This window comes from Papio anubis, chromosome 2 (assembly GCF_008728515.1).
Source record: "Papio anubis isolate 15944 chromosome 2, Panubis1.0, whole genome shotgun sequence".
Taxonomy (NCBI): Eukaryota; Metazoa; Chordata; class Mammalia; order Primates; family Cercopithecidae; genus Papio; species Papio anubis.
The window spans coordinates 176,848,225-176,861,373 of NC_044977.1; the positions used below are offsets into that span (position 1 = coordinate 176,848,225).

The window sequence follows — 13,149 nt, forward strand, 5'->3', positions numbered from 1 at the left end:
GTGGGGACACAGAGCCCAAACCAAGTCATTCTGGCCCTGGCCCTTCCAAATCTCATGTGCTCACATTTCAAAAGCAATCATGCCTTCCCACCAGTCCCCTAAAGTCTTAACTCATTCCAGCATTAACCCAAAAGTCCACAGTCCAAAGTTTCATCTGAGACATGGCAAGTCCCTTCTGCCTATGAACCTGTAAAGTCGAGCAAGCTAGTAACTTCCCGGATACAATGGGGATACAGGTATTAGGTAAATACAGCCATTCCAAATGGGAGAAATTGGCCAAAACCAAAGGGGTTACAGGGCCCATGCAAGTCTGAATTCCAGCGGGGCAGTCAAATTCTAAAGTTCCAAAATGATCTCCTTTGACTCCATGTCTCATATCCAGGTCATGTTTATGCAAGAGGTAGGTTCCCATAGTCTTTGGCAGCTCCACCCCTGTGGTTTTGCAGGGTATAGCCCCCCTCATGGCTGCTTTCACATGCTGGCATTGGGTGTTTGTGGCTTTTCCAGGCGCACGGTGTAAGCTGTCAGTGGATCTACTATTCTGGGGCCTGGAGGACAGTGGCCTTTGTCTCACAGTTCCACTGGGCAATGCCCCCGTAGGGACTCTGTGTGGAGGCTCGGACCCCACATTTCCCTTCTGAACTGCCCTAGCAGAGGTTCTCCGTGAGGGCCCCCTCCCCTGCAGCAAACTTTTGCCTGGGCATCCAGGCATTTCCATACCTCTTCTGAAATCTAGATGGAGGTTCCCAAACCTCAATTCTTGACTTCTGTGTGCCCACAGGCTCAACACCACATGGAAGCTGCTAAGGTTTGGCGCTTGCACCTTCTGAAACCATGGGCTGAGCTGTACTTGGGCCCCTTTTAGCAATGGCTGGAGCAGCTGGGATGCAGGGCACCAAGTCTGTAGGCTGCACACAGCATGGGGACCCTGGGCCCAGCCATTTATTCCTCCTAGGCTTCTGAGTCTGTGATAGGAGGGGCTGCCATGAAGAACTATGACATGCCTTGGGGACATTTTCCCCATTTCTTGAGGACTATCGTTCAGCTCCTAGTTACTTATGTAAATTTCTGCAGCTAGCTTGAATTTCTCCTCAAAAAATGCGTTTCTTTTCTACTGCATCGTCAGGCTGAAAATTTTTTGAACTTTTATGCTGTTTCCTTTTTAAAACAATGCTTTTAATAGCACCCAAGTCACCTCTTGAAGGCTTTGCTACTTAAAAATTTCTTCCATCCGATACTGTAAATCATCTCTCTCAAGTTCAAAGTTCTACAGATCTCTAGGACAGGGGCAAAATGCCGCCAGTCTCTTTACTAAAACATAACAAAAGTCAATTTTACTCCAGTTCCCAACAAGTTCCTCATCTCCATCTGAGACCACCTCAGCCTGGACCTTATTGTTCATATCACTATCAGCATTTTTGTCGAAGCCATTCAACAAGTCTCTAGGAAGTTCCAAATTTTCCTGTCTTCTGAGCCCTCCAAACTGTTCCAACCTCTGCCTGTTACCCAGTTCCAAAGTCACTTCCACATTTTTGGGTATCTTTTCAGTAGCACCCCATTCTACTGGTACTAATTTGCTGTATTAGTCAGTTTTCATGCTGCTGATAAATACGTGCCCGAGACTGGGAAGAAAAAAGTTTAATTGGACTTACAGTTCCACATGGCTGGGGAGGCCTCAGAATCATGGTGGAAGCCGAAAGACACTTCTTGCATGGTGGCAGCAAGAGAAAATGAAGAATGCAAAAATAGAAACCCCTGATAAAACCATCCCATGTTGTGAGGCCTATTCACTATCACAGTGCAGTATGGGGAAAACAGCTCCCATAATTCAAATTATTTCCCACCAGGTCCCTCCCACAACCCCTGGGAATTATGGGAATACAATTCAAGATGAGATCTGGGTGGGGACACAGAGCCAAACAATATCACCTTCTCTTCATTAGATCTCAGTTGAAAGTCACTTCCTCCAAAGAGCCTCTGCTAGTGTTCCTCAAGAACATACTAGAGAGCCCTCCTGATTGGGATTGGAGACTCTATACCTCACCTTGCTAGAAAGGAGGGCCATTTGTATCTCTCAGTAGGCTAGGATCTTGGAAAGAGGTGGTAGGACTGCTCTGTTCATAATTCCTAACACGTAGTAGGTATTGAGAAAACGTGTATTGGATGAAATAAAGAATGCACAAATGAAAATATGCACTTGCAACGCATTTGAAGTATTACTTTCCTTAGGTCTTTATAGATAGTCACGAATATACACACACACACACACACACAGAGAGGCTAGTACCTAGATAAAGCAAGAGCACGATTAACTCTCTCTTCAAGGCCTGATGTACCCAGGGCCTTCCAGGTCATCCAGAACTTGAATGCATCTGGTCTTCTGCTACATTGGATAGACTTGTCTCCTGTGTCATAGCTCACATCATAGAATTTATCCTGCTGGAAGAGGTAAGATGCCTTGGCACAGTAGCATTTTTTAAGAAGATCCTTTGAAAAAGAAAGAAAGATTACAAGACTGTTCAATTTTAGAATACAACTTGATTTTGAAAGCAAACACACACATGTACACACACAATGTGTATATTCTGCCTATGCCAAATGTACATCTCACTTTGACTGCCTTGCATCGGACACCATGTACATTGACTTTGAGATACACATTACCCACGGTGTTACCAAACAAAGCCTCAGAGTTGACAATGCTAAAATCCATCTTCACAATTTTACTGAGTATTGAGAAGCTGAAAAGACCATGTTATTATCGCTATGACATCAAGGCGGGCCAGTTTTTCAGTATGAATAAAACTGTCTATAACTCAAAGCTCTCCATTGGCAAACAAAAAAAACTGACATATTTACACATGTTATACAATTTCATAAGCAAAATAGGTTTAAAGACCTTCTTTTTCATATTCATTTGAAAAGGCTAGACCCGACATAACTCAGGGAAAAAGCCCAGGGATAAAAACCCAGTGAAAGAGCTATGGAAGAGGTAAACAAGAGCCAACAAGTTCTCACTACCACAAAATGTCAGCTATAATTCCACAGGGCCTTTCATGTTTGTCTCATGCTGGTTTTATTTGCAACAAAATTCCATCTGCATTTACTAACTTGTTATCATTAGGAAGTTGGTGATAATTTACTGTTCATCACGATTATAGGGCCTTTGCCTCGACCTCAAACCATTAAAGTTGAAGCCATGTTGTCTTCAATGTCATCTAGTGTCTACAAAAGCCAGGATTTCCTAATCATTTACAGCCCTGACAACTCCCCTAAAATATTTTAGATCCTTGTGCCTCCTCAGTGGAGCCAATGTACTCAATGTCCCTGAACCACTTCATCATGTCTCTTCTATGTCTTATACGATTTGCTTGCATCTAACTCTCTATTTTATTACGATACTTGACACTTTCAACAGAATATATGCAGTCTATTTATAAGCTGTGAAGTTTACTGACACTAAACATAGCCTTGCCTTCTTTCTCAGGCCTGCCCTTCCATCAGGTCCCATCTCAACTTTTTCCTCCCCTTCAGCTTCATCTGCCCATCTCATTGGACTCAAAGGAATAACTGGTATTTGGCTGCATTTGTTGGCCTTCATCCTGTGCTTTCCCCATGCAATGAGCAGTCACTACCTGTATTCTCTCCTTGTGTGGTCTAGCAGGTTCTTGGGAGCAGGAATCATTTCTTATCCATCGTTATATCCATGTAGCTTAACGCTGCTGGGCACAGAGCACTCTCATTAAGCTATCAAGACAGTGATTCCTCTCCCAATACCCCTGACATGTGGTATGAATAGAATAAACACAGATAGATGAGCTTCTCATTTGGTGCATTTTCCAAACTTTAACAATTCAAAACTACTAGTGCTGTATAGGAAGCTACAAAAAAGCTGCTCAGTAGACATGGGGGTCCTAGAAAATGTTTCCTTCTGATCAGAGAATGTATTAAATGTGCTTCATTTGACTAATCAGCTTGTGCTAATTAGTTGAATGAAAAGGAAATCTCAATGTATCACATTTCAAATGAAAGCATAAGTTTGCTGACTTAAGCAACATTGTCTTGTGTACATACTAGTCTGGATCTAAATATGTTCCGTTATCAAAAAGTATGATTTTATACTACATAAAAATTATATACCAAACATAACCAAGAATTACAATATGTCCCTCATCCAGTATCCACAATAAACTGAATATAAAACAATAAGACTGGGCACTGTGACTCACACCAGTAATCCCAATGCTTTGGAGGGCCGAGGTAGGAAAATCACTTGAGGCCAGCAGTTTGCTACAAGCCTGGGCAACACAGTGAGACCTCATCTCTATAAACATAAAAATTAGTTGGGCATGGTGGCACATGTCTGTGGTTGTGGCATGTGCCTGAAGTGGGAGGATCACTTGAGCCCATGAGGTCGAGGCTGCAGTGAGCTGTGAGCACATCACGGCTTACCAGCCTGTGCAACAGTGAGACCCTGTCTCTAGAATAATTAATAATAATAATAAACATTAGTATGCCTTCAGCCTGGTTCTGATGGGTATTCTTGAGAGATACAGGGAAAGAGCAGATTGCTCTGACCTGAACACTAAAGTAGAAAAATCCCTTAAAGTCTTAGATTTTATCATCAATAACACTACTCTGATCAGTTGCCACTGCTGCATCTCCCTGCCCTCAAAAGTCGGGAAATTTGGTTATTGTTTCCATAGCAACTACAGTCTGACCATATATTATGACACTAAAAGGCTACTGCATGTATTTTAGGGACAAATCACGCACACATATTCACAACACAGGCACACACACACACTTGCATTACGATTATAAATTTACTGTCACCAACCATGAAAGATTAAAAATTCCCAAAGCAAATGAACTTTGGACATTTATTGAGCAAGTTTTAGGGGCCTATGGTAGTGATCGAAAGGGAGAGGAGGCTCATCCATTATCAGAAGACAAATTTGTGTAATCATAAGCAAGTGGAGAACAAGAGAGCCAAGAAAGCAAATAGCAGAAGAAACAATTGTCCTGCAGTAGTGACAGTTAATTTCATGGCACTAAAAATTCTGCCTTGGGAAAGTTTCCTAAAGAACTGGAGGCTTGGGATTTACTTTATCAAAAATAAACTTTCCTCCCGAATATTTCACTTTGCATTTTAGTTTATGTCCTTGTATTAAAGTGGATGAGATGTCCTTTAGTTTTAAGACATCAACTAAGAGAAGATGCTCAGATCTTCAGAGAAAACATTTTAGAAATAAGTATAGTAAAATTTAACATTGTTGAAAATAGTTATTGTGCTATCAAAGAGAAGCACCATATTTATCTTGCTCATCTTCATATACTCTTAATCCTAGCAGGACAATAAATACTAGTAACATGGCTTTCAGAGACAAGTATCCAATGAAAATTCAAATTGCTTTATATTGTGACATTAATTCAAACTCTTAGGTGTTAGTAGACATTGTATTAGGACTTGTACAGTGGCAAGCGAAAGAAGCTTAAGCAAAACGGAGTCTTTTTATAGGCTTCTATATTTAAAAATCTAGTCGTATATATAATCTTAAGGCACAGTTGAATCCGGTACTAAATAATACCCATTATCAGGAATATGTCCTTTCGTCTTGTTCTATTATAGCCTGTATTGGCCTCACTCCCTACACGGAAAGCGGGTAGGAAGGCTGAAAACTGAAGCTTCCAAGTGGGATCTGTGAGCATGGAGAAGGGCTCTGTTTGGAGACAGGAAGTGATGAAGAAGACAACTTCTGGTGGTGGTGCTACTAACCAACATTCTCTTTTTGACTAACATTTAGTTAGTCTAAGTCCTCTAGGTCTCCACCTTGACATTTATCTTTCTATAAATGCATTGCCCTCTTGTAGCAAGAATCTTGCTAGTCAGTTTGGAAAGAATCCCTCATCCCAATATCTCCCTTTATCCGACCAAGTTCTTCATCCTTCTAGCCTGCCCTCAGCAAGCATCTTGTCAGATGTCTAATCTGTGTCCTTTTATTCCTAATGTTTTCTCAGTCATTTTCCACCCACTGACTCCCAACCTGCCCCTTGGCTATGAATCCCTACTTGTCCATGCTGTATTCAGAAGTGAGTCAGGTTACACTGAGGTCTCTCTTCCTTATTGCAGTAGTTCCTGAACAAAGTCTGTTTTTACTACTTTACTGTCTGCTTCTAGTTTTCTTTAACATTACCCATGTAGAGAGAGACTCTTGGCCTCCCAACCTCACTATCTTATATGAAACCTTTTTGTGACCAAACCTAGCAGGAAGCCAATTGGCAAAAGAGCCTGGAAAATATAGCTTTTAGGAGTCTGGCCCTTTTGCAGAGCAAAGCAGAGGAAAGAAAAGAATGGATTGGATTATACAATAAAGAGAAGCCAATGACAACACAGAAACCACAACTTTTACTTTCCCTCTTTGCCTTCACAACACCTAACCTAGCACATAATAATGACCGGAGCTAACATTTATTGAACTCTTACTATTTTCCAGACACTTCATATGTAATAACTCACTTAAATCTCTCAACAACCCAGTGAGATAAATTCTATTTTTGTCAACTCCATTGTACAATTTGCAACACAGCAAGTTAATTACCTAAGTTCATGTAGCTACTAGGTGATAGGGCTAGGTTTCAAACCAAAACTTAGATTCAGGGCCTGAACTCTAACCTATTATACTTTATTGCATCGACAGTGGGCGCTTAAATACATGTGAAAGAGGGTGCTCCATTTGGAGAGGTTGGTAAAAAGGAAAATGGTAGAAGAAGAGAACACTGAGCTACTAGAGGTCAAAATAACTAAGATCCTGTTTCAAACTCTTTTATTTTTTCCTATAAACATGACTTCTGGTCTTACCACCAGTAATATCCTGTTTATAAAGCATTTTGAGATCTTTATGAATACTTGTGAATCTGGAGATATTATCCAAAATATTCACTCATTATGTGAATGAATGAATCTGTAGGTTGCATATTCTCTTGACCAAGATTAGCCAAGCCATCTTTGATTTCCATAGGCCAGATCAGATTCTGCGGTCTCTTTTTGGTCAGTGACCATGTGGGTCTACTAAGTCGGGATTCTGTGCACCAGCAGTTCCAGCCTTTTTTCGGCACCAGGGGACCAGTGCTCATGGGAGACAATTTTTCCACAGATGTGGGGTGTGGTGTTGGGGAGATGGTTTCAGGAAGAAACTGTTCTACCTCAAATCGGGCATTAGAGTCTCATAAGGAGCACATGACCTAGATCCCTCTTATGCACAGTTCACAATAGAGTTTGCATTCCTATGAGAATCTAATGCCAAGGCTGATCTTACGGGAGGCAGAGCTCAGGTGGTAATGCTTGCTCACCTACCACTCACCTCCTGCTGTGTGGCCCGATTCCTAACAGGCCATCAACTGGTACGGGTCTGTGGCCTGGGTGGGGGGATCCTTGCTGTACACAACAAAAGCCTTTGTATTTCCTCCTTGCAATCATGTTTTTCAGCTCATTAAAGAAAAGCTACTAAAAGCTCTTCCCATATGGCTCTTCCTATATTCTGTCCTACGTCACCATAAAAAAGGTCTAAACTAAATGACTTAGAAAATAGGAATATTAATCATCCTTTAATACATCCAAAAATTATGTATTGACCTATTACATAATAAACACTATCATGCCAGGAGCCTGGGTATACAAGCCCATGAAGGTGCTAGCATCTGGGTTAATATTCGTTGGCGTAATGTACAAAATCAAAGTTAGGTTGCAAATAGAAGACTTGGTTGTAATCTAAAATATAAAAGTGAACTTTTAAAATGATTATGCCATCTGATACTGGCTTGCTTTATTTATCAAACATTTGGGTACATTAATATAGGCTGAAAGCTATGCTAGACGCTGGAGATGTAAATAAGTCACCATCCTTAAGACATTTCAGGTGGGAATAGGAGCAGAAAAAAACAGGCCACTACCGTCCAGTGCTAGAATAGGAAAAAGCACAAGGCGCGACAAAGCACAAAGGAGGGTCATATTCACCACCTTAGAGGTGTGAGAGATGGCTTTTCAGAAGATGCTGAGAGCTGAAAAGTGAGGGGCAGCTGGACCAATGAGAGGACAGAATTGAGTATAACTGGAGCTAATTAAGGAAGTGGGCCATAGCTGGAGAGTTCAGGCTAGAAATCTAGAGTAGCCAAGTCACTAAGCATCTTAAACGCCACAATAAGAATGATTAGTGATGGAATCTTCCCAGGCTCCTGTAGATCTTACAGCTTAAACTTCATTACTAATCTGGCAGAATAAAGTGAGAATCAGCAGAAGTGAATTTTGCTTTTGATTTAGTTACTTGGTGTCAGAGCTCAAAGCCTGTCACTTAACATCTTGGGTTTCATTTTTCTCATTGGCCTAATGAAAAGGCTGTTACTTGTTCTACCCATCATACATAAGTATTAGGAAAATCTAAGGAACTAACGTTAACTGGGAATACTCTTCAGTCTTAAACCAAAAATCTTACCCACCACTCCTCCTCTTCTGCACATTCCGGTATCCCCTGACCCCTCTCAGCTGTCACTGCCTGTTCCTCCTTTGGTTTACTTTATTTCCCCCAGGCAAGCTGCAGGACAGAACATCAGCTCTCGACTTCCTCACTGTTTATGAAATGAACATATTACAACCCTCACCCACCTTCCTTTTTAATGGAATGTACTTGCCAGTTATACAGTTATAGAAGTAGGCCGAGCTGACAGAACATATTACAAAAAATCTTGAAGCAATAAAAAGAGTTATCAATGCTCTACATCCTTCAAATGGAGCGGATCCTGACTTAATTAAGCTCCCATACTTGAAGTCCTTTGTAGATGCTGTGGGTCTTTACAAGTCTCAGTGTAGTTAAAATGGAAGACCCTAAAGGCATCACATAAAATTAGAATGACCCAGGGCATACGCCGGGTGGACTGAAAGCTAAGGAGCCATCAATTGGCCAGGTGTAACTTGAGTTTTCTCCAGTTTCCTTAAGCAAAGAGGGGAAAATGGTTATGTTAATTTCTGCGTAGTTGGTGTGGGGTGGAAGGAAGAGAGTAAACAGAGGACAATAGAGGATGTGCAGCCAGGCGCAGTGCCTCATGCCTATAATCCCAGCACTTTGGGAGGCTGAGTCAGGTGGATCACTTGAGGTCAGGAGTTCGAGAGCAGCCTGGCCAACATGGGGAAACCCCATCTCTACTAAAAATACAAAAATCAATCAGGTATGGTGGCACATGCCTGTAGTCCCAGCTACTCGGGAGGCTGAGGCAGAAGAATCATTTGAACCTGGGAGGTGGAGATTGCAGTGAGCCGAGATTGTGCCACTGCACTCCAGCCTGGGTGACAGAGGGAGACTCCATCAGGGCGGGGGAATAAAACTGTGTTTCCCAAAAGGAAGCAAATCAGAATGAACCATGTAAAAGGTCAGTGTATTAGGTTGGGCCATGAATAGTCTGACAAGGAAGAAAAGAAAGGAGGGAGGGAAAGAGCGAGGGAAGGACAGGGCAGAGAGGTGGAAAAAGGAAGAAACAAAGGATGAACAGGCCAGGCCTGGTGGCCCACGCCTGTAATCCCAGCACTTTGGGAGGCCGAGGTGGGCGGATCACTTGAGGTCAGGAGTTGGAGAGCAGCCTGACCAACATGGTGAAACCCCATCTCTACTAAAAATACAAAAATTAACTGGGTGTGGTGGCACATGCCTGTAATTCCAGCTACTCGGGAGGCTGAGGCAGGAGAATTGATTGAACCTGGAAGGCGGAAGTTGCAGTGAGCTGAGATAGCGTTACTGCACTCTGGCCTGGGCGACAGAGCAGGAATCCATCTCAAAAACAAAAACAAAACAATATGAGGGATATCATTCAAAGGTGAGATTTCAAGTGCTAAAGTATAGGGTCAGTACAAGGCACCTGTGTAAATGGATGCATTTTGAACTTGTGGAAACCAGCAGACTATTTGGATGCCATCTAATACACAGATTCTTACATTAGCACACCACTTTTATCAATTTTTTGTCTTTTTTGTCTAAAATGCTGATGTATGAAGTTAGAAAGTGGGAAAATAACCCTCTTCATTTCTCTAAATGCAAGTCCACCGACTACTTTTGTCTTTCTGTACCCCCCCCCCCCCCCCCCCCCCCCCCCGCGTTATAAATGTTCCTTCTTTCTGACTTTCAAGTCCTGTGGTAAGAATGAGAGCAGGTCATCAAAATCATTTGAACCAATCTTTGCACTTAACCTTCCCCTCGCCCTCCTGTGTCTGTTCTTTTGTGTAACCTCTGCTTTCCTAGTCTCCTGCACAGTGCGTGAAGGATGGTGGCGTTCTACTGTAAGAGCTATTCACTTATAACTGGGAATTTGCCTTCAACTTTAACCAGCGAGGACTCATTTCCTGAGTCTCTACTCACAATCTTTCTGCATTTTGCTCTATGTTCACCTATAATCCAAAGCAGGTATTCTTTCATTTCTGTCATCTTTAAATAGACATCTTTCATTTTTTTCCTATGGCATGTCTTTAATTCATTTCTTTACTTGGATTTATTTAGTTCATTTTTCTGCTATAGATTTTTCATTCTCTGTCAGAATAGAAAATATTTAAAATCATCCGGTTTGCATACAGCTTGGAGAGAGAACTTATTTTTTTATAAAGGGGCACAATTAATTTTTGAATTTGCCACCAAATCTGAATTCCTATTTGCCTTTTCATCTGCAATTTGAGAGACTAATTGCAGACACATTGTGCTCCATTGGATGTTTCAATGTACGAGGTTCAAATCATGATATAAAGGCTTGCTTCTATTACCAGTTCCGAATCATTTTTTGATATTAACTCAGCTATCTTTCCCATTCCAGTCAAGCATTTTCCAGTCACTGGTATCGCCTATAGATCGATCTCTGCTCAAATCCTCAATTAGTTCTCCAATTCTCACTTCCTTCTCATGATCTCTTGTACTTCCTGGAACACGTTGTGTACAGAAGTTTGCTGATACTTTTTTGTTTTTTAATAGTTTATTTTCAGAGGGGGGATTGTAGAGAACTTTCATTTAAGTTTATATTTTTATATTACTTGGATTTATTACAAGTATATATTAAGAAAAAGATTTTTACACACACCTTTTCCTCCAAAAAAGTCATTGCATAAAATTCATACTATAAGAAGAATCTCTATGCATATTCTGTGGGGGATATATACATATTTTTTGTCTTATTCCAATTTAAGGAGCATGAGGCTACAAGGAGACAACAACCTTGCTCTAATATTTTCTCAGAAGTATTCTGAAGTGTATCAGATACATAATGAAGTTTGCTGATACATAAGGTGCTTGTGATTGAATTTCTGTTCTGGTGAACAGTCTGTCCTGTATTCTTCTGCCATATAGTGACATATTTGAGTTTGTACTGCCATTTTGACATCTCCTTTCCTCGAGTTTATTTTGATCTCCAGTTTCTCAAAAACTGTGTGCTGTCAGCCCTCCTCACAAACTGGTTCGATGGTCTGCCTGGTTCAAGCCGTTTCCAGAAAGTTTCTGGGTGCTGTGTGCTAGGTTTCCAACAAAATGTGACTTCATCTCTTGTTTCAGTTAATTGACATAATGCTTTTAACTTCACAGCTATCTGTGAAAATATATTCTTTGAGAAAACATCAATTCATGATACTATGAAAGAAAAGTTTTACATGATATATATAGATAGGTAAATACAGAGATATATACAGAGAGAGATCTGTGTTTGTTTTCCACCTTTGATCCTTTCGTTGATACGCTCTTGAAAATTCTTAAGTTGCTTTACAAAGCTGAGGTCACTTGCTTCTTTCCTTAATACACTTGACATTTTTTTGTGGTGGTTCAAAATCCTCACTTTCCCACTGTGTATATTGCTTTATGTAATAGGTTATCAAAGACATCCTACAGCTCTGTCCAGCTCAAGGCAGAAGAGCAGGAAAGGGCATGTTTGTGCAGTGGGCACTACTCCCCAGGTTCCTCCCGTGAGCCCCCAGTCGTCTCTTGGCCGCACCCTCCTCTGGCTCGCCTTTCTTCTGGTTTCTCATCTTTGCTACTCTCTCTCCCAGTCACCCACAGTAGTCTCACAGCACAATGGGCAAAGGAAATAGCAGCCTTCCACACAAAATGAAAGTAGAGAGGGAGGGGGAGGGAAGTCCCTCCCCCTCATGCTACAAGGGCGGGGCTGGAAACACCAGCCTTCTTGACAGTGGTTTACACATTACCAGCTATGAACTGCCAAGAGGTCGCAGGCACTGGATCAGTTTGACATCATCTGTAAAAACGACTGACTTCTAGAATATTCTGAGCACTTAGTGTTGAGATCAAGACTCCCCTTCCAATTCCAGAAAGCCTCTTGGAAGATTCCAGAAAGCTTTAAGTTTCAGGGCTGCAGACCTGTTAGGGATTTTCAGAGAACTGCTAGCATACTTTAGTGCAAGATCTGAGATATTTTCTCCCAGAGTGTAAATCTTCCTTAAATACCCCTAACTAAGGGTTAGAATGAGCTGCTTAGAAAATGAGGAGACTGAACTAAAAGATATTTTTAGAAATGCAACTTAATAATTTTAAACCATAACGCTGCCTACAGGAGAGGAAAGTTGGACTCAGTTTCTTAGAGAATGTGTAAGTGCCTCTATAAATAGGTAAGAAACATTTGATAGTGCAGAGATCACTTGGCAATACCTCGGCATGCCCTACAAGCGTTTAAAAATAGTACAATCGGGCTTCTCTCTTGGGACAGATGGAGATTTTTTTTTTTTATTTTCCCTAGGCAACAATCAACATACCTTCTCTCTATTAAAGATAATCTAAAACAGTGTTTTTCAAACTCTGACTACAACTCACAGTAAGAAATTATTTTAAAATAGTGACACAGTATCCACCCTACTACACATGAAACTGAAAGAAAAATTTCATGGAATAGTACACATTACCACATGGAGTGCATACTGATTTTTTTCTATTTCAGTCTGTTCTGTTCATTAAAAGGAAAAAATAAAAAACTGGCATGACTTACAGTCAATTGTAACTCAAGAACAATTAGTACAGTAACTGTTAACCCTGGATAACATTAGAATCATCTGTTGTTTTTTTCCCCCCAAAAAATAACATTGCAGGGTTCCTACTCCAGGCCACAGAACCAGAATTTTCT

The 13,149-nt window shown here is 41.1% G+C and overlaps 1 protein-coding gene across 1 annotated transcript in view; it reads right to left on the reverse strand.

Moving 5' to 3' along the window:
* Positions 1-13,149, reverse strand: part of GADL1 (glutamate decarboxylase like 1) — a 170,211-nt gene that overhangs the window by 74,128 nt on the left and 82,934 nt on the right. The window contains exon 12 of the mRNA XM_009201845.4: positions 2,288-2,487. Within this exon, the coding sequence (XP_009200109.1) occupies positions 2,288-2,487 (200 nt within the window). The remainder of the gene's footprint in view (positions 1-2,287; positions 2,488-13,149) is intronic.